General features: G+C 41.8%; 1 protein-coding gene and 1 long non-coding RNA gene across 4 annotated transcripts in view; one reads left to right on the forward strand and one right to left on the reverse strand.

The window, feature by feature from the left end:
• Positions 1 to 21,691, forward strand: part of LOC136835554 (receptor-type tyrosine-protein phosphatase epsilon-like) — a 282,453-nt gene that overhangs the window by 187,662 nt on the left and 73,100 nt on the right. Inside the window, exons 3-4 of one of the 3 annotated variants that reach the window (XM_067099207.1) lie at positions 86 to 418; positions 869 to 1,112. The exons of 1 other annotated variant lie outside the window; for it this stretch is intronic. In XM_067099207.1, coding sequence (XP_066955308.1) covers positions 1,077 to 1,112 — 36 coding nt within the window. In that variant the 5' untranslated portion in view covers positions 86 to 418; positions 869 to 1,076. Of the gene's footprint in view, positions 1 to 85; positions 419 to 868; positions 1,113 to 21,691 lie in introns of those variants that run through there. One more of the 3 variants, XM_067099208.1, reaches the window with a different exon arrangement.
• The window catches only part of LOC136835562 (uncharacterized), a 96,656-nt gene continuing 78,169 nt past the window's right edge, over positions 3,205 to 21,691 (reverse strand). Inside the window, exon 3 of the long non-coding RNA XR_010852190.1 lies at positions 3,205 to 4,935. This is a non-coding gene — a long non-coding RNA (uncharacterized lncRNA). The remainder of the gene's footprint in view (positions 4,936 to 21,691) is intronic.

The following is a 21,691-nucleotide window of genomic DNA, read 5'->3' on the forward strand; positions in this document are numbered from 1 at the left end:
TGGATGGTGATAACACAGAAAATTTAGCATTTTATAAATGTTCCTAAATAATTTTTATTTATTTATTTATTTATTTATTTTGCAGCACCAAATGTAACATTTTATGGCACACCAGTTTCCTGTCAGAGTTATGATGGTGGACACCAATTAGTTTGTGATGCCAAGATCCAGCAAGGTTGCCTCCTCATTTTTGCTGGAAGTTTCAGTGTGGAATTCAGGCTCTCATCAAACCTTACTTGTAACCAGACAATAATGAGTTACTCGGGATCAGTGCCACTGCAACCTTCACATAGGGAAGTCCATAACACCTTCAGAGACCTCATCCCAGGGTTGCAGTACAATGTGACCACATCAGTGATCCACAACGATAGTGTGATAGCAAGAGCACCTGACACGATTGCTAATACAGTGAGCAGCAGTAAGTATATCTAAAGATATAATCCTGTACAGCTATTACAGTGTCAAAATCATATTCTTTGCGTGAAAGTCAGACAAAAATAATGTTAACAAATGGATTAGGCAATTGGAATTCTTGAAGCAGAAGCTAATAAACAGTGAATGGAATATTTAATTAGGTCACTGTTTTTAAATCAGTGTCAGGATATTAATGTAATGAATTAGGATTAATCTTATGTAGTTTACAGCTAACTCGGATATTAATGTAATGTATTGGAATAAATCTTAGGTCATTTTCGTCTAACTTCTTAGATTAAGTAAGATTTTCATTTCTGAATATTTAAGATTAAACACAGATAGAGCAGGTCTCGTCAGAATAACAAAAGGGATTTATGATGAATGGATCACGATCATATGCTGGATATTGATACAGGAAAGTTTTCAACCTCCTCCTTTACTTCTTTTTTCGTAGAAGGTCCTCCGAAGGTGGAAAACTTGACGGTCGCCATTATAGGTGAGGACCAAGTAGGGTTCATGTGGAACGACCCGTGCCCTCCCAACGGGGAAATTTTACAGTATTACTTCAGTTACGGAGGCTTCAGCAATTATGAATACGTAGAGAAGTCTGACACTAAATGTCCCAAAACCATCAAGTATGATGGTTGCCACAAGAGCTCAGGATGGGAAAAGGGCGCTATTATGGGAATTACTATTATGTAAGTAAATATCAGTTTACTTTACCGTAGTACTTATTGCAATTGGAATTTTTCCTAGCCATATAATTTCTGAAATGCTACAAAATCAGTTTCCAGACATAAAGTTTTAGATACTTATTAAAAAAGGAGTGTATGGGTTAAAATGCATCACAAGTTATTTGCAACATAATTCATTATTCATAAGCATTATTGGCCTTCAAAATGTAAATAACAAAGGCAATTGATAAACGCTCCAAATTTTTTTACAGCAAGATGTAAGAGCACTGAGTAAGTAAAACACTGGAGAAGATACGATGTACACTAAACAGTAAAAATAACAAAGTGTCAAAGCTAGGAATTAGTTTTTGAAAAATTACCCAAATTGACTCTGAAATATTGGGGATTCTAGAATTAAATATACCAAGAATAGTGAAATTTGAGAATCTTCAATGTGTTTTTGCATAGGTTATTTGGTACGTTGGCTAGCATGCAACGATTATGATGGATGCACCTTGTTTTTCAGAGCTTGTAAGCTCACTAAAGAAAGCCTTGCAACTCCCCAAAAACTTTCAAAAAGCAGCCTATAAAACCATTAGCTGACAAGTTTCTACCAGGCACATGAAGCAGTCTCACACAACTATTGCTTTTGATGTATTTGACAGATTCTCAGCATTTTGTATTTCAAGTGTTTTTTTTTTTTTGCTCTGATTTTGAAGCAGTATGCAAGAAAATGAAAGACGGTCACTATTGTACTGTATTTTTGGGGATGTCGGCATATATAACTATTACTGTCTTCAGAGTGATGTTTGTAAACATAGGTGTATAAAAGTACATTATTTGCTTTTATAACATAATTTTGGTTTATTAACAGTGTTTTTATAATGTTAGGAGCAAAATTTTTCATTAATGGCATTATAATGAATTTGTTATTCTTGGCATATTCATGTTTATTCGGGATCTTTGGGCCAAAGGAAGACAGTACAGAATAATTTCCATTACAGTATAAAGAAAATTACCCATATTAGGTCTAAGGTAGACAGCTTGTGAAACAAATTTCTCTCTCTCTCTCTCTCTCTCTCTCTCTCTCTCTCTCTCTCTCTCTCTCTCTCTCTCTCTCTCTCTCTCTCTCTCTCTCTCTCTCTCTCATTCAGTGTATAGTTTATGCATCCACTTGATCACAATGTGAGTTGTAAGGAGGTTTAAGTGGGCCACTTCAGTGTTTCTTAGAGAACAGTAGGCCTAGGGCACATACACCCACACATGGTTGCTTTAAGATCACACGCACACGCACGTATATAATATAATATATATATGTGTATATGATTATAATCACTTTTGTACGTGATTCATTTATCACACATTACCGCAGGTGAAAAATAAGAGATGGGGTGTAGGTCCTGACTGGTTTCAGTGGCTTGAAAATAAAGTTGAAACCGGTCAGTGCCTACACCCCGTCTCTTATTTTTCACCTGTGGTAATGTGTGATATATATATATATATATATATATATAGTGTGTATATATATATATACAGCTTGCCCTCAGTATATACTGTTTCAGTTGACAGGGTTCCACTCTTGCACAGTTACATATGGAAAAAGTAAGAAATTTAAATGGAAAAATTCTAAACTAAATTCAAATTGTGCATGCCATACTACCTGAAAATACAGTCAAAATAAAATGTCATGTGACCCTAAAGCATTTCTCCCTCATTACTGTAAATGTATAAAGAGAGAGAGAGAGAGATGCATTCCAATACTGCACTAAGGAACTCGTGTACATACCTGTATTATCATTAAAATAGTTTAACCATACCACTGAGCTGACTTTCTCACACACACACACCTTCTGTTATCTTCCCAATCATATCTTATTTTTTTATTTCTTGGTGTTATGTCATATTTAACTAAAAGAAACAATAGAAAATAATGATTGATAATCGTTGCCTCCATCCAGACTAATGAACATTAAGTGCTATGCACTATATAATGTGGTACATACGTAATCAAATTGTTTATTGACTTTTCTAGTTTTTTCTTATGCTAGTATATATAAGGCATACTGTTTCCATGAATTTTTAATAATTTTTTGTAGTTTATAACCAATAACCATTACTAAATGAGGTATATTAAGGTTTCTATGGGCATAAACAGTTGGTTTTAATGTCAGTATGTTCATAGAAATCTCTTGCATGAGGATATATATGTATATATAGTGCTTAAAAAATCACAGTAGATGCACGTGATGTCAGTGTATAAGCAAATCCCACAGGAAACTGACAGGCAGAAGTTCAGTACCAAGGGCTTTCATGTTTATTAACGCATCGTCTGGACACAAATGAGACACAGAGCGTAATAAACAGAAAGATAATCCAGGATAATCTGGGATCAAGTAGTCACAAACTAAAACCATGTATATATTGTTATGAAGTGACCAAGTACCTGTGTATCACACAACTAGTTACAAAATCCAAAATTTTACCTCACTTCAGCCAGGTACCTGAATCTTCATAACAGTAGAATTACAACTGAACACTAAATGGTAACAGTGATCCCTTTAAAACTTACTTATCACTTGAAATATCAAACTAGATTTATCCAGTTATGTGTGAGGTATTGAGATATACTAGATAAAAAAGGGCATCACTCTATCAAATAACTATAATTGTTTCCCTGGTCTTAATTCACTTTAGTTCTGCTAAAGGAGAACAGAACATGTCTATCACGTACCTTATGCATACACACATAACCCTATTCACTGATGGTCAAAAATGAAACACTGTTTTTAAAACTTTAAATACAAAAATTTATTTCTAACTTCAAAAGTTATAATTAGAATTCACAATCAGAAAAAATTTACTATTACTTGAAAACAATATAAGATTTCATTAATTCTTAAACAAACTGTAATGTTAAAGTATCAACATTTGTGAAATGTTAAGTAAATAAATGTTAAATCACCAGCACTAAGGTTTGGGTAACACTATGAAATTGCAAACACAAGAACACACAAAAATGCAAAAACAAGAACACACAAAAATGCAAAATCAAGAACACACAAAAATGCAAAAACAAGAACATACAAAAAATGCAAAAAAGATTTATCAACAGTAATTTCACTAAGTCCAAATCTATGTGGCACTTATTTTACCATGGTAAAAATAAGTAAAAACCACTTTACATTACACAACTTTCTGAACACTTTTACAAAACTCTTGCTGCAGCTCAAAACACACTTTTAATCTGGTGCTGTTACACTAAATTTCCAAAAACTCATATTTTAACTTATATGTTTGGAGTGGGACCACGAATTTTACTCTCTTCTGAAGGATGAGAGAGAGAGAGACACAACCTAACTCTATAGAGTCTCTGTCTGAACTGCTCAGCTTCCCAAAAACTTACTATAAGGGTAAACCTGTGTTGCCAGTTAGGCATTTTTGGAAATGGGTCACTCTTGGAATCTTCCCTGGAAAAAAACAGGAATAAACAGAGTTTTTCCCCTGGAGAAGGGAAAATAAACAAGATAATCTTTTCCCTGGCTCCAAAGAGCTATATAGGCCTGTCATCTCATCTGTATAACTGACAGGGATTTCCTGTCTGAACTTGTGTCCAAACAAAAATGGCCTCTAGATCAGGTAGCTTATCTGAACCTGTCATCCCACATCTCTCAAGTTAATAAAGGATTTCCTGTCTTAACACTTGTGAAAACAACAAACTTTTAGACCAGCCATGGTTATCTAACTTGTCATCTCATCTCCCTTTTAGTTGACAACTTAAGTGGTTTAGGGTTGCTCTTGCAAAAGGATTTCCTGTGGTCACTGACTTGACACATGAACAAACATCCAGCTGTGAACACAGAAGCCAAATAGGAAAATGCATCTTGTCTCTAAAATCACACAGTACACGACAACACAAGAGAGAATATATCAAAAATTTTACAGAAAACATATTGAATTTACAAAAAACACATATAAGACATATCATTATAAATATATATATATATATATGAAAATCACAGTAGATACATGTGACTTCAGTGTATAAGCGAATCCCACATGAAAATGACAGGCAGAAGTTCAGTACCAAGCGCTTTCACGCTTTCTTGATGTGTTAATAAACCTGAAGTGCTTGAAGTACTGAACTTTTTACTATTCATTTCTAATAGAGGATCAACTCTATATACATTATATATATATATATATATATATATATATATATACTATATATATATATATATATATATATATATATATATAATTATATTTATATATATATATATATATATATATATATATATATATATGTATATATTATATATATATATATATATATATATATATATATATATATATATATATATATATATATATATATATATATATATATATATATATATATGCAGGTGTTTTAAAATCAAGCCTCCACAGACAAATGGAAAGTTATGAAGTTTCTGCTATAGCCTATCTTTAAGTACATTGTTTGGAAATTTCTATTAAGCTATTTTCACATTTTCTGGATCGGGAATTCGTATGCGGTTGAAATAGTCCATTCAGCACTTATTTCCTAGGTAATTCCGTTGTTAGATACCAGAGAAAGCTAAATGAAATGCTGGAGTTACTACCCCAGAGCGAGCTCCACTAGATGGAGTCGTGTATGGAAAAAGGTGAACTACAAAAACACGGAACCTTATCCTATAGAGATTTCCAATGTCAAAAGTCCCAACGAGAGGTGCCGATACAAGCCCATGCACTACTCGCGGACTGTATACAAGGCAACACTAGCCGTGATTCCATTTTAGCACGTTTTTTCGTTCACACGTAATTTCGTTGTGATCCTTATTTTGTGCTCTATTTTGGATTTTTATGGCATCCTCGCAAGGTTCTTCTTCAATTACTTGAGTACCAGTGTTTTGTTGTTTTTAGGCGATTGAGGCTTCTTATTTTCCTTTAGTTTAATAATTAAAGGGATTTATACGCCCGTCTCGATCTCCTCTCACGTCGTCTCTTGACCTCTCTTGGTCTTGGGTCGGCATGTTTGTTTTGTGTTTTTTATTTGTATCCCTTTTTATTTGGGATATTTTACCTTTAATGATCCCTAACTTTAGTGGGTTTGATTATTTCTTGTTTGTTCTGTACCCATTTACTACGAGAAGTGCTGTTTAGCATTTAGGCTACGAGCTACCCCCTCGGGCCCATTCGCTTTTTATCATTCGCCTTTTATCATGGCTTCATTACGGGAGTGATGTTTAGCGTTTAGGCTACGAGCTACCCCCTCGGGCCCATTCGCTTTTTATCATGGCTTCATTACGAGAAGTGTTGTTGAGCGTTTAGGCTACGAGCTTCCCCCTCGAGCCCATTCGCTTATTATCATGGCCTCATTATGCTTTATTTTGTCACTCACTTCTCTTAGCCTTTGGGGATCTTATTTTCATTGGTATTGTTACGGTTTTTACTTTGTTTTTATAATTTTGTTTATTTTGTGAATTTTGTGTTCCCTTCCTGGTCAAGTGTTGTCTTGCTGTTTAGGCTACGTGGTTCCCCTCGGCCTATTCGGGCTTTTATTTTGGCTTTATTTTGCCTTGTTTTAGACTCACTTTCTAAGTGTATGGAACATGATTTTCATTGTTACATTTAACTTTTGACCTTGTGCTTGGATGCTTTTGAATTTTGTTAATTTTGGGATACTTTCATTTAACTGGAGGTTGGTCATGTCCCTTCACGTCCATGTTGTGTTGGGCCTGCCTATCCTCCTACATGTACCTTATAGACAATTTTGTTTTATTATGATTTTTTTGAGTTATTGGTTAGCCTTTTACCCCTCTCCTAGGCTTCCTTCCTTTACATCGCCTCAGTTAGGTTAGCCTAGGGGTTGCCTGTAACACTTTTCCCTTTGGGAAAAATTCGTTATGGAGGGGACGATCTCGATCTGTACGTATGAGTTTCATGTCGGTGATCTCGTTCTGTACATGTGTGTTTTATGTCTGGTGCTTCCCTTTGTTTGGTTTTGGCTTGATATATTGCCTCACGTCCACCCCTCTCCCTGTTTCGGCTTTTCACTTAGGCTAATGTTCCTAATAAGTTAAGCTGGAATAGCGAGGGTTTTGCCTAGCCTATCCTAGTTCAACCCTTCTTTGGGTTGCTTACCAATGGTGACTGGGAGTGCTCTCCCCACTCCTGTTCACACTTCTTTTACCGACTATATATATGTTATTTGTGGTTTCGAGAGTCCCCCTCTCTCCCTTTTATCCTTTGCTCTCTCTCCTTGGTGTTTTCAAAGTTTGTTAACTTTCCAAGGTTTGAGAGCAATTATCCTTATTTTTATGTTGTAGCCTACATCCTCCCTCTGCATTGATTGATTGTCCCTCGGTGTGTCTTGAGTTGGCACTCCACAAAACCTGAATTTCTAACCGACAAACAAAACAACAAACAACACTCACTCCTGATCTTCGGTTGCTGAGATGGATAAAGGTCGCCGCAAACAACCACCCTCAAACAACCACAAACACAACAAGGAAATACAAAAAAAGAAACAGAACACACACACAAATAAACAGCACACAACAAGAAAACCAACAACTCCCAGAAAAGCATGGACAAAACTGTCCCACACAAGAACCACTGACCTGGCACTAGCTCTGACTAAAGACTCCCAGAAAAACTGAAAAATCCTTCACATATTCCACAGACAGACAGACTGTTGGGAAACAAACTAACGACCTCATCCCTCTTCCAACAACCGAAGCACTCACTCACGACAATTACACACTCTCTCTCTCTCTCTCTCTCTCTCTCTCTCTCTCACAAAACGTTGGGAAATGCTAAATAAAAACAAATTTATTCATCCCTCTATATTTCTCCCCCCTTTTAGCATTTCCCAACCAACACCTTTCACACCTCTTTCAAATCGCTTTACGCAACACCCACGGATGCTCACTAGCAGGTCCTCTAGACAGTTCATAACGCAATCATTCTCTCAGAATCACTCTCTCTCCCAGCAACACTCAAACTCACATCATCTCCTCCATCTCTCAGATTCACTGTTATCTTCTTCACTATTACCTGGTCTCAATTTCATCCACAATCTCATCTATACCCTCTAACTCGTTCCCCAAATACCTCCCCAATTCTTCAACTAACCCATCCCATTGGCCATTGACCTTTCCAATTCTTGCAAACGACTCATTCATGCTTTCAATCACAGTCTATCTGCTCACGGCTCTCTTACTCTTACACTTTCGCTCACCTCAACCGCCACCAACCCCTATACGTTCAGTCAACTCAGTTATATCAAACCCGTGATATGCTATGCTACGTTCTATCCATACCATCCCATTCATCCGTATTACACGTTTTATCACTCATTTCCACTTTGGCACTCACACCCCTATCACACAACTTACGACCATTCAGTTTACTTTACGTTCTTCCCTTTCTTACGTTTTTTACCATACTCTACCAAAACAAATTGCTGATCCTCCATACAACCCTCATGCATACTTGGTTCACCCACATTCTGGATTTCAACCATTTATACACCCCATTCTCTCACATATTCCGGTACATCCTTCCATCTACGTAACTCTTTTTGTGATGCGCTCGCATTTTCTCACACTACCATCTACACATACTTCCCTACAACATAACTAAGCCCACTGGGACCACATTCCAACACCTCATACGGACCCTCAAATTTTTCACGAAACTTTATTTACATTCAACCACCCTTTCTCGATTACTTCTTTCAACACTTTCTCGCCCACCTTGTAACTTTCAAACCTTTCATGCGCCTTCTTCCATACCTCCCTATCATTCTCAGATAGGCCCAATCTCGGTCTCACTATCTTTTCAAAATTTAACACATATTTACATGGAGACACATACCAATATTTATGCACAGTGGCGTTGTAAACCCGACAACGCTCGCCCAACGTTTACATCCCAATCACTTATCACATTCACTCATCATACGTTAATTATCTCTGTCAACGTTCTCAAATCGTTCCGCCAATCCATTCGCACTGGGCATATACGGCGTAGAGTACACATGTTCTATGCCCCAATCACGCAACATTTGCTCAAACTCCCATCCAACAAATTCAGGCCCATTGTCACTCAACATTCGCGTCGGCTTGCATACGCACATTGGAACATCACTTGACCCACCATTTCGCCACAGTCTCACTCTTTTTGTTCCGAATCGCTACCGCATATGCAAACTTACTCAAATGATCTACCATTACAACCATTTAATCACATGTCCTCTAGCAGTCACAGGCAACGACACACAATCAATCACAACCATCTCAAATAAATCTTTCATCTGCAATTCAACACAGGTGGATTCGCATGCACACTTTGATACTAAAAAACCCTTCTGACAGTTTAACACGTAATCGCTACATCCGCACAAATTTTACTCAATCCAGCACATACAACTCTTCATACATTCCCATAATTTATTTTTCCCCAGATGCCCAAACCTATTATGCACCAATAAACACATACCCACGGCTGCGTCTTTCCGAAAATACTGGTACATACACTTCCCCATCCCATATTCCTTCCTGATGCAAAAATAAACTATACCTTTACATACAACAAATCTCTTAGCACTTCCTTATACACTTCTAACTCAGACGGCCAACTTCCTGCTTTCTTACACCCCTAACACACACTCTCTTAACATATTTATTTTCATGCACTGATTTTGCATCTGCTTAATTTCCCTTCACTCAACAAATCATTTTCACTCCTTGCAATATCTACCATACCTACAAAACTAGTTTTAGACACATCCCCTCCTTTAACCTTTCGTTATTTCCCTGCATACCCTTTCCTAAAATTTCTCCTGACATCCACACTTATATCATGCATTCTCATAAAATCAATTCTAATAAAAAACATGTTGGCATATCATTTCTCATCCATGACTACAAAATTATGTATTATTTCAAATTCCCTAACTGAATTTTTTAGTTGTACCTCCTCCCATACTAACACACTCCCTTGTCCCAAACCATGTATCCTTACACTGTTGATTTTCTTTTATATCCCAATCGCATTGAGTTTCCAATTCACTAACTACTGTACTACTCACCAACGACACTTGTGCTTTGTGTCTACCAAACAAAATATTTATTCTGATCCACCACTACATTTGTTACTAATTTACCTTTACCATCATGCATAATACAGCGCTCACGGCTACATTCACCTGCTTAGCTTCCTCACAACCATCCTCATCGCATTCATCTTCAACGATATCCTCAACCCTAAGGTATTCCCTCATTTTCCCACAATCACCTTTCTTAATCAGCCAGCTACAAGTATCCTTTCCACAGTGAACATTTAAAATCACATTCATACCATTTTCATCCACCTTTCCTTTATACTCCACCGGCCTATTCCATCCAAAGAACAATCGAAACTGTAATTTTAAACATTTCAGCCACTACCAACAAGACTTTCACTAACTTTTCCTCCTCATCTAATTCCCTTCCTTCTCGCACTCCTCCTTCCGGCATCTCATTCATCACCTTTTCATGAATTCGTTCATGCTGCAGGTACACCGTCAATCAATCCATTTGTTTCCAAATTACTCAACCCCCAAACAGACATTCCCACACTCGATTCACTCCATCCATACTGTTGCTTTACCACAAATCCTACAACAGAACTTGGTCCGGGTCCCAGTCGCTCCTTAACCCTATCATCTCGTTCAGCCCACAACTACATGACATAGCATCCGAACAATATTCTGTCTACCTTGTACATACTCTACCTTAAAACTAAACTCATTCAAATCCTCTATCGTTCTCGCAATTCTAGCATTCACACTCTCCTTTTTAACCATATATACTACTTAGGTCGATGGTCCGTCCGTATCACACAAATCTACCCCATATAAAAAATACTTTCAACGCTTCACACAAAAACCTTATTGCAGCCAATTCCTTTTCAATCACCGAATATTTCAACTCTGCCTTTCCAAACGCCTTGCTCACATAAGCAATTACTCTCAATTGTTCTCCCCCATTCGCCTTCTGCATTTGTACCAAGCATCCTCCCATACTATATTTACTTGCATCCATTATACAGTTCTAGTTTATTCGCATTCTCACTATAGTCCGGGAAAGCCAACGCCACGTCTCTTGCAGCCTCCTCTTTCAATCTCTCGAACGCTTGATCATTTGCTCATCCCATTTCAATCTTACACAATTTCTCTTCCCGTCCATTCAGTAAGTGGTTTCCCGATCCCTGAACAATCCTTTATAAACTTCCTTCCAAACTCAATTAAACCTAAAAATCCTTTCAACTCACCATGGTCCGGGGACGTGGAAATTCCTTACCTTATTCACGAACTTATCACTCTTCCTTACACCTCTTCCACTCACCATATGCCCTAGGAATTCCACCTCCCCAGCCAACCAAGCACACTTTTCAAGTTTTACTTTTATTCCTACTTCTTCCAACCTTTCTAACACTCGTTCAAGCAGTTCCATATTCTCTTCTACAGTCTCACTGTAAATCAAAATATCATCTATAAAAACAGTTACCTTCTTGCGATCAAACCCGGCCAGAACCACATTCATTGCCCTTTCAAGGCAGCAGGCGCATGAGGCCAGTCCGAAACAATCTCCGGAACTGGTAGTGGCAGGAACTACTAGAAAAGGCCGTAATATGCCTGCTCCCTTCCTCCCAGAGGCATCTGGTAACAGCCCTACCAAATCTAATTTTGTAAACACTTTCATTCCATTCATCTTGTACACACAATCAGACACCACATTCATCGGGAATCGCTCTTTCACAGTTACTTCATTCACCTTCCGATAATCCCACACATTCGCAAACTTCCATCTGGGCTTACGATGTACTATGGGGCTATTCCAGGCGCTCGTACTCTTTCAATCACTCCCACCCTCTCAAGCTCCTCACACTGCTCCTCTATCTCACGATTGATAGACGGAGAAAAATGTCGGGGACGCTGATATCAGGTGTCGTCTTCCAGAACTATTTTAAATTCGAGGCTTGATCCCCAAAATCCTCGTCACCACGACTCAATGCCCCTGCCTATCCCACAACATTCTCCTCAATCGTTCTCTTACGTTATCACTTACATTTTCATCTACCTTTACTCTTTCTTTCAACTCCTCATACGTCCAATCATTAGCTCCTTTCAAATCACCTGTCATCACCTGCCGTGCCTTCAAACCTCTCATCATCCACATTCACCAACCACGTAATATTCCCACGCAATCTCCCTCACATATTCCTCGGACTCGCTTCTTCCTGACACTCGGCAATGACGTTATATATACCCTCGGATCTCCCATGTTCAAAACCCCATCATATACACACACATTTGCCCTGACTAATTTATTTATGTCTATTCCCTCAACCACATACTCACACCTATCATTGTTGGCTATCCCGAGGCTATCCGGCCATGCCACTTTCACACTCACAACTTCTCCAATCTCATGTGGCACTTTTACCCTCTCTGTCGCAATTACAGGCACTCTCTTCCACAATTTTTCTCAACCTACCATCCTTCCCCAAATACAAATCCCCAAGCACATCCCCTTTCATCGTAATTCAATTACATTCATACTAGGACGGACCACCATCCCGCATTTTTTCAAAACTCACATCCCAATAAAATATCATATTTATCATTCGCATTACTTTCAATCACACAAAAATCACTTTCATCCATCACTACACCCCCAATTTCTAACCGTTCACACTCTTCCAACCACTGCTACCCCTAAATTTCCAATCCCTCTTACTTCCCCTGACAGTTCCTAATCTCACACGTATTCTCAATTTCACATCCATTCTTAAATATGACATTCATACTACACCGGTATCTACTAAGGCAATCAATCTTACTCCCCTTACAACACACTTGCACACTCATGCACTCGTCAGTCTTTCCAGCAAAACCTCCCTCATGCAACAACCCCTCACGTACATGCATCACACGCACCGCTTGCATCCTGGAGGATCCACCCATTTGAACCCCCTTCACACTCAGTTTCCCGAATTTGCTGTCACAGTCACCCTCTTTCGTCTACATACACTTGATACATGCCCTTCCATTCCACATTCGTCACACTTAGCTCTCGGTTCTGAACACATTTCGCATAATGCCCATTCTTACCACAGTTACCACATATCACATTCACTCGGGTACCCTACAACCATTAGCAACATGACCCACCTGTCCGCTTTCAGCATTTAACCCCCTATCTTTCGTACACTCCTTACCAAATGTCCCGGTTGCCCCACACTGAAACACGCTCCTAAAGCCCACCTACACTCATTCTTTGTATGTCCTTCCTTTCCACATCTAAAACACTTCGCTCGACTTCCACTCACCGACCTTCCCCTTTGTACACTACTATCCCTAACCCGTCCAACCCGTTGTTCCCTTACAAACCCATCATTCATCCTCACTGGCACCTCTACATTACTTGCTCTTACACTCCTATCTATTACACTATCGGCCATTCTCATTGGGCCCCTCAACACTGCATCCCTAAAGCTTCCGAACTCTGGTACTCTCTCATCTACCCCAGCCCTTACACTTACACTTCTGCTCTCTTTTATAACCCTGTCAAGCTCATAATCTTCTACAATTTCCAAAATTTCTCCCCAAGTCAACCTTTCATTCGTCCATCTTTTCTTCTCCTTCCCTTCAAGTTCACAAATTCTCTAACTCCATCTGGCACTGTCCCTAACAACTTCCGTACTAACTCCTTACATTCATCTATCCCATCATCCCCAAACTTCTTCCTTGCCAACGTCTCCAGCCTACAAGCATACAGTGACAAGGTTTCCCCAGCTTTCATTCTTGCCTCATCAAATTCATTCTTCCTCTTATACTTAACACTCGCTTTCATACGCCTCGCTTGCTCAACTAATCTAGCTTTCACCTTGTCATACTCAACATCCCCACACTCATAATAACCCTATACATATCAAGTAAAAACCCAGTCAAATACTCTCCTAATTCTCGTGCCCACACTCTCTTACTTTCCCCATACTTATCCTGACAAAACCTTTCATACTCCCTAAAGAAATCATGCACATCCCTACTTCCATACTCATTATACTTTTCACACCGGGGGCCTCCCTCACATACATAGCCTTTCTCACTTCTTTCTCACTTTCACTCTCACTTTCGCTACTTTTTTCGCTCTGTCCTTTCATACCCTCTTCCGAATACAAAGAGTCCACTTCTGCACTTACATTCATCTTACTCATTACACTCTTCTTCCCCTCTTTTATCCACTTTTATCCACTCACCTCCATCCACCTCACTATCACTACTGCCTTCACCCTCTCCCTTCTTTCCTGCCTTTCCCACTTCCTTACCCTTCTTACCAGTTTCCTTTCCCTTTCCTTCTTCCTTTTTCTTCCCCTGACTTATCCTTACTTTCCCTCTGTTCCTTCCCTTGCTTTTCATTCCCTTTTCCTTACCCTGCCTCTCATTCCCTCGTTTCTTACTTCCTATTCCCATATCACTTTCATCACTCACGCTTCCATTCACTTCTTCCTCCTTTTCTTTCTCTCTTGCCCTTCACACGCTCCAGAGAACCTGCCTCCAACAGCCCCTTCTCCAAAAACACCCTTGAACATACCTTTCATCATTTCTTCCACACTTCTCATCATTCCCTCCAACTTTTTATCCATCCTCTCTTCCATTCTCTCTTCCATTCTCTCTTCTGACTCTTTCATCTCCCCTTTCATTTCTTCTTTTGCACTTCTTAGCATTCCTCCCATCTCCTCCAACTGACTCCTCAACTCCTCATTCTCACTCCTCAGCCTCCCATTCTCCTCCTCCAGCCTGCCCTGGAGTTCCCTAGCCACTGGAGTTCCTCTCTCAGTTTCTCTATCTCACTCATCCTGACCTCTTACTCTCACTCGACCCACCACAAACAATCTTAACGGCTATTTCACAACAGCCCCACGTTGGGCGCCAAATTTATGTGGCGGAATTCTAACAAACAAACAAAACAACAAACAACACTCACCCTGATCTTCGGTTGCTGGAGATGGATAAAGGCAGCCACAACAACCACAACCGCAAACAACCACAAACACAACAAGGAAATACAAAAAAAAGAAACAGAACACACACACAAATAAACAGCACACAACAAGAAAACCAACAACTCCCAGAAAAGCATACGACAAAAACTGTCCCACACAAGAACCACTGACCGGCACTAGCTCTGACTAAAGACTCCCAGAAAAACTGAAAAATCCTTCACATATTCCACAGACAGACAGACAGCGCCGCAAACAAACTAACGACCTCATCCCTCTTCCAACAACCGAAGCACTCACTCACGACAATTACACACTCTCTCTCTCTCTCTCTCTCTCTCTCTCTCTCTCTCTCTCTCACAAAACGTTGGGAAATGCTAAATAAAAACAAATTTATTCATCCCTCTATAACCTGGACCTGGAGGTGAGCAGGAGTGCTCTCCCCACTCCCGTTCACACTCCTTTTATCTTTCATTGCTCTCCTGGCCGTAGAGGTTTTTGCCCTTCCTCTCTTTTTCTCTCGCTCTTGTCGTGCAACACAGCTTACATAGCGAGGGGATCTATGAGAATCTCTGGGCGCCCGGGGAGTGCTGTCCCACCCCTGGTCGCTGCTTTGGGTTACCAACCTCCTGGCCTATCCTTCCCCCTTCCTTTTACGTCGACTATTTCCCTTCGTGGTGCTTCCTACATGTTCACACCTCACTGTTGGGATCTCATACGAGGCCAGTTAGCGTTCTCCACCTAACTGTCTTCTGCTTTATTTACTTTCGGCGTTCCCCCTCCTCTTTGCTACTACCTGTTCGGTGTTTCGTTATCTTGTTGGGCGCTCTCCTTGCTTACTGCTACGGCGGTTTTAGTGTTTAGCGGTCGGCGTTTATTCCCCCCCCCCACCGCTATCACTTCGTTCAGGATATCCTCCTCCGGGGGTTTTCCTCTCTTGGCTCGGAGTGCTCCCACTCCGAACAGTTCATAACCTTCCCACATTTTATTCAAACATGATCGCTTCGGAATGTTCCGTTGACTCTGTTTTTATGTCTATGAGTTTTGTCCTGTTAGCCTGGTTTTCTCTCCGGTTTTCTCCGGGGGTTTTCCTGGTCTGACTAGGCTATGGCTGCTACGGTACTCTGCTCCGGCATCCGTTCCAGCATGCCCTTTTCTCATACGTTTTCGGCTGGTTTTGTCAAGTGCAGGAATGCTCCGCTATCCTGCAACAAACCAGCGGTCACGGAGTCTATAGCTCCCATTCCGGTGCGCAGTCTGTTTTGGATTTATAGTTTGGCACGGAAGGTTATGAAGTACGCTATGCTCTCCTCGAGCAGACTTCTTGATGAACCCGTAGGTTTTATATATACCTGTCGGTTTCGTCTCCGCCAAACTCCGCCTCATGTGACTTATTCTTGACTCGGAAGGTTGTAAAGTACGCTATGCTCTCTCCGAGCAGGCTACTTGATGAATCCGTAGGTTTTATTTACACCAGTCGGTTTTTATCGCCAAACGCTGCCTCCTTTGGCTTATTATTAGTCGTTTGGCACCCGGCAGATTGCGTTATGCGCTATGCTCTCCCGAGCAGGCTACCTGATGAATCCGTAGGTTTCATATATACCTGTCGGTTTTACCTCCGTCAAGCTCCGCCTCATGTGGCTTATTAATAGTCGCTCTTTCGCGATAAATCGGTAGGTTTCACATATACGCCTATCGATTTCACTCCATAAACTCCGTCTCCTGGCGGGATTCTCGTTAATTCGGTAGGTTTCATATAAACCTATCGGTTCTCCGCCTCTTGTGGCTTATTAATAGTTAATCTTTCGGTGTTTGGGCTCTCTCCGGGCGAGATTCTCGGTGGATCGGTAGGTTTCACATACGCCTATCGATTTCCTCCGCCAAACTCTGTTTCCGGCGAGATTCTCGAGTAAATTGGTAGGTTTCATATACACCTATCGGTTTTCCTTCGCCAAACTCCGTCTTATATAACTTATTAATAGTTGTTCCTCCGGTGTCTGGGGTCCTATTTTTCCCTCTCCTGGAGGCGGGCGCAAGTCTCGTAACTCTTCGCTTCAAGTTAATTGTTTACGGAGAGTTTTCTGAAGACCTTCTGTCTCGTTCTCGGACCTGTGAACATCGTCCCGGAGCGATAAGTAGGTGCGGGAACAATTGAGGCAAACCTTTTTCGCTTAGCTCGGAATTAGGTGAGGCAAACTTTTCCTTTAGGGGATTCGTTACCTTCTCATCCCTTTTCGACGGTTTCTGGTCTACCGTCCCTAAGGTGAAGTCAAAAAAAAAAAAAAATAACCCTTTTTAAACCAAGAAGACCCGCTCTGGGGCCCCCTCAAGGACGTCTCGGATCTCTAATCCGGTGCCATCTACGAGTTTGGCCTCATCTTCTGGAAAGGGACACGGCCCAAGCAAAGCAAGGCGGTTACCCCCTTCTTCCTTTGTTGAAAACTTTTTTACGGGTCTCCTTATAAGGAGCTCGATTTGAGGGTCATTGTCAACCTATTAAACTAACTATCTACCTCATGGTCCATGCCTTCCCTTTCCCATGAGCTTAAATCCCAAGTGATTAATCTCAAGACTCATTGTCAATGGATCACCTGTTAAGTCCTGCTCTGTTCCGGAATTCTATCGTTCCGGACATCTCCACCTCTTTTCCCCTCCAGTCTGGGGAATCTTGGTGCCTTCCCTTTATGCTTCCCAGCATGAAGGCACCCTCCTGTTGGGGGTGTGGGCACACGGAGGTTGGTGGAAGGGCATTTCTTCCCTTCCGGTCTGGTATCCTCTTATCCGGGTTTTACCAGACTGTCAGAACGAGCATGGCATCTGTCTGGCAGGATCCATAAGTGAGCCCTCAGCTGGGGCTGGACACATCGTCTCCCTGAGGACTCTAACGGAGTGGCAGGCGGAGAATCCCAAGTTCACGCCAGCTGTGGGTCTTACCGTGCTCTCTTTGAGAGCCCTGTTTCTTACCCCTTGTGCTCCGAATGTAGCCCCTCTTATCAACAGGCTTGTTTTGAAAATGTATCGCTGAGGCATTTCCGGGAGACAGATATCACAGATGCATTCACAGTGAATCTTCTAACCCCGGACTACGCTTCTAATTAATTCAGCGTACGGCTCCCTAAGCTTCGAGTCAATTTTCGGAAGCTGAAACAGGTGTAAGTCAGGCTTGCCCGTTCCGCCTTGAGCTGAAAAATCTTATGAACAGTTTCACCTGGAGAATTAATCTTTTCCCCAGGTGGGTGTTATTACGGCCCGTCTGGGCCTACTATTGTTACCCAGAGCCTCCGTTCTCATGGGTGTCTACCCTACGAGCAGAAACGGTCTGATCTTGCCGGGACCTGTCCCAAGTCCGGCAAGAAGTTCATGTAGTTCAAGAGCCCCCTGCTCAGGCGGTGGTGCAGGCTCTTCAGGTCTCTGCCCCTAGACAGCCGTCAGCTCTCACTCCCAGCCTCCACCTCGATGTGTGCGGGTTCAGCCAACACATCAGCCCCTTGTAACACCCCGTGTGTCTCTGCCTCCCCACATGTGCCCGGAGTTTTCTTTGCTTCATACGAAAACCTAAGGAAAGAATTTTCACTAGACATTTGGCCAGAGGCTCTGACCCTCGGGGTTATCATAGGAGCAGGGATGCATCCTACTCCTCTCCGAGAAATTGGGAAGGCATTCGCTTCACGGGAGGCAATCAAGCCTCCTCCCTGTAGTATTTCTCATATGGGTGGGAGGCTGTACCATTTTCGGGGCCACTGGAACTTCAGTTCCTGGGCCCAGAGTATAGTTATCAGGGCCCGGGGTGGGGCTGGACTGTTGTTCCCCCCCCCCCCCAATCAGGTTCAATCAGCCTCCGGCCAGAGTTCTGGGGGTCTTTGTGAATGGCCTGTCAGGCTTTTTCAGTCTGCCAAGGAAGTTCCCTTCCACTGGAAAATTTTTCCGGCGTGTCCCGTTTGTTTTCCTTATTCATGCGGCAAGTCTCGGTTGCTTACAGTCTTGTGGGTTCGGATCCTACTGCGCCGTGGAGCCGTAACCACCTCTATAGACCTTTCCGACGCTTCCTTTCACATCTTGGTTGCAGAAAGGTCGTATCCCTTCTTGGGATTCAGACTCGGGGAGCAGGCGTACCCCTTCAGGTTCATGCCCTCCTCAATGCGGCTCCAGAGTCTTTGCCAGTTTGAACAATACCGTAGTTCAACAGCTCCGGTATTAGGAGGCTATGCTACCTGCATATCTAGTTGCCTGGCTCATTTGGGCACCCAGCGTCGGGAATTGCCTGAGGGCGCCGGTCATTATAATCGGTTTCTAGAGTCTTTGGGCTTCTAAGTAACCAGGAAGGAATCCCACCTGATTCAGGAGGGTAGCCTTCCGTAGTTATGAATCCAGTGGAAGTGGAAAGAGATAGCAAGGACATCCTATCATTTCATCATCTCAAGCATACCTCTCCCCGTGCCCAAGAAAAGGTCCTGGGTTTTCTCCAGTTTGCTTCAGTGACGGTTCTCCTTCTGAAGTCAAAGCTGGAGTTTATGACCGGGGTATGGTGGAGTCAGGGACGTGTCTCCTTGATTCCTCCTGCTTGAATAGTGGCCTCGGCCTTGCACAACTGTCAAGTGCTTACCAGTCAGTTCCTCTCCAGCTTTCCCCTCCGGCCTCAATATTCCACACCGTCACCTCTCTGGGCGGGTGAGGTGGATATTTTTTTTGGCCCAATGAAGTACATGGTACTTAGTCGGTCACGTTCCGGCAGTTCCATATCAACGCTTTGGAGGCGGTGACAGTCTTCCTGTCCTTGGGAAACTTCTTCCCCCCAAGAGGTTTCCTTTTAGGCTGGTTCTGAACAAAACAGCAATAGTGCGCTGCGTAAACAAGTGGTTTTGGACTTGAATTGCTTCGTTCAGGTTATGGTTCATTCTTCTCCATAACCAACAGACGCAGGTGCCTCTGTCTACCACCCTTCTCGTAGGGGTCCAAAAGGTCACTGCTTTTTCCCTATCCAGGGCCTCCCCCCTGGTGTCGGAATAGTCCTTAGACGGAGCGTCATTCAGGTATCCTTGTGACCTTTTCCTGGGCCTGGAAGTAGGTCTGTTTGCAACCCAATTCAGCCACAACTATCAAGCTGTCCCGTCTGGTATAAACTCAGCCTGCGTCAGCCCCCTCAAACTCTGATGTCCTGGCTTGTGGTCTTTGTGAATCTTACAGTTTAGGAGGAAACTGATATTGGTCCTGTTATTACTGTTTTCCTGAAATCAGTTAAGGGATCCTACTCTACTGCAGTATGGTTCTGCAGTTAAGTAACTAGCACTCTTCACATAGTTTTCGAAGCTACAGTACTGATGCGGCCGCATTGGCCTCGAGGAAAGTGTTTTGTTGGAACCAGACTCACAGGCCCTTAACTTTCATCCCTAAGGTCTGTGTTCGTCTAAGAACAGTACTCCGTCCACATTCGGTTTCCTGGTCTTTGAGTAATGTATCGGAGTTAGCCGGTAACCAACAATCATCTTGTTCTTACCTTTCCTTGTTAAGGAAGTCCCAAAAATTTTTAATCAGCTTAGCTTCTAGTGTTAGTTTTCCTGTACTGTCTGCCCTGTCTGGCGGAACCAATCAGTTTGGTTTCCCCTCATCAGGGTAGTGTTGTGAATTCCTTACCTAACTTTCTATCCTCAATTGAAGGTCCTCATTTTCGGTGGTCACCTTGGAAAGTACTCCCCTTTTACAAGGTCTGTTTCTGTGTCCAGTTTTCTCCTTTCAGGCTTTTTTAGACAGGCCCTCGCAATTTTGTCAGGTCCTCTCCTTTAAAAAAGGGGGGGGCACTGTCATTGGGTCTGCTATTAGGCAGGAAGTATTTTCTTAATACAAGCCTATTCAGGTGCTATTCTAAGCTCATGATCTTAGACGGTGACCACTTACATTATTTTCATTACATGAACTTAGAGGACCTTACTAATGTTCAGGGTAGAATTCTTCTAGTTTTCAACGTTTCTATTTAAGTCTTTAATAGCATAAGAATGATGTTTATTTCTCTGTTACTATTTCACCGGGTGACACGGGACCCCGATCCAGAAAAAGGATTTTGACAAAGGAAAAATCTATTTCTGGAGAGGGGCCCGTGTCACCCGGTGACCCACCCTGTTTTTCATTCTCTCCTCCCTTGATAAACTTCATTCTAGTGAGGTGGGTGCTAACATGGAATGCGGCTAGTGTTGCCTTGTATACAGTCCTTGAGTAGTGCATGGGCTTGTATCGGCACCTCTCTCGTTGGGACTTTTGACATTGGGAATCTCCATAGGATAAGGTTCCGTGTTTTTGTAGTTCACCCTTTTCCATACACGACTCCATCTAGTGGAGCTCGCTCTGGGGTAGTAACTCCAGCATTTCATTTAGCTTTCTCTGGTATCTAGCAACGGAATTACCTAGAAATAAGTGCTGAATGGACTATTTCACCGGGTGACACGGGCCCCTCTCCAGAAATAGATTTTTCCCTTGTCAAAATCCTTTTTTACATTTCTTGTATTTTCAGACTGAGTGATGGAGTTAGATACAGCCATGGCTAACGACTCGGAGGA

Source organism: Macrobrachium rosenbergii, chromosome 55, assembly GCF_040412425.1.
Source record: "Macrobrachium rosenbergii isolate ZJJX-2024 chromosome 55, ASM4041242v1, whole genome shotgun sequence".
NCBI lineage: Eukaryota > Metazoa > Arthropoda > Malacostraca > Decapoda > Palaemonidae > Macrobrachium > Macrobrachium rosenbergii.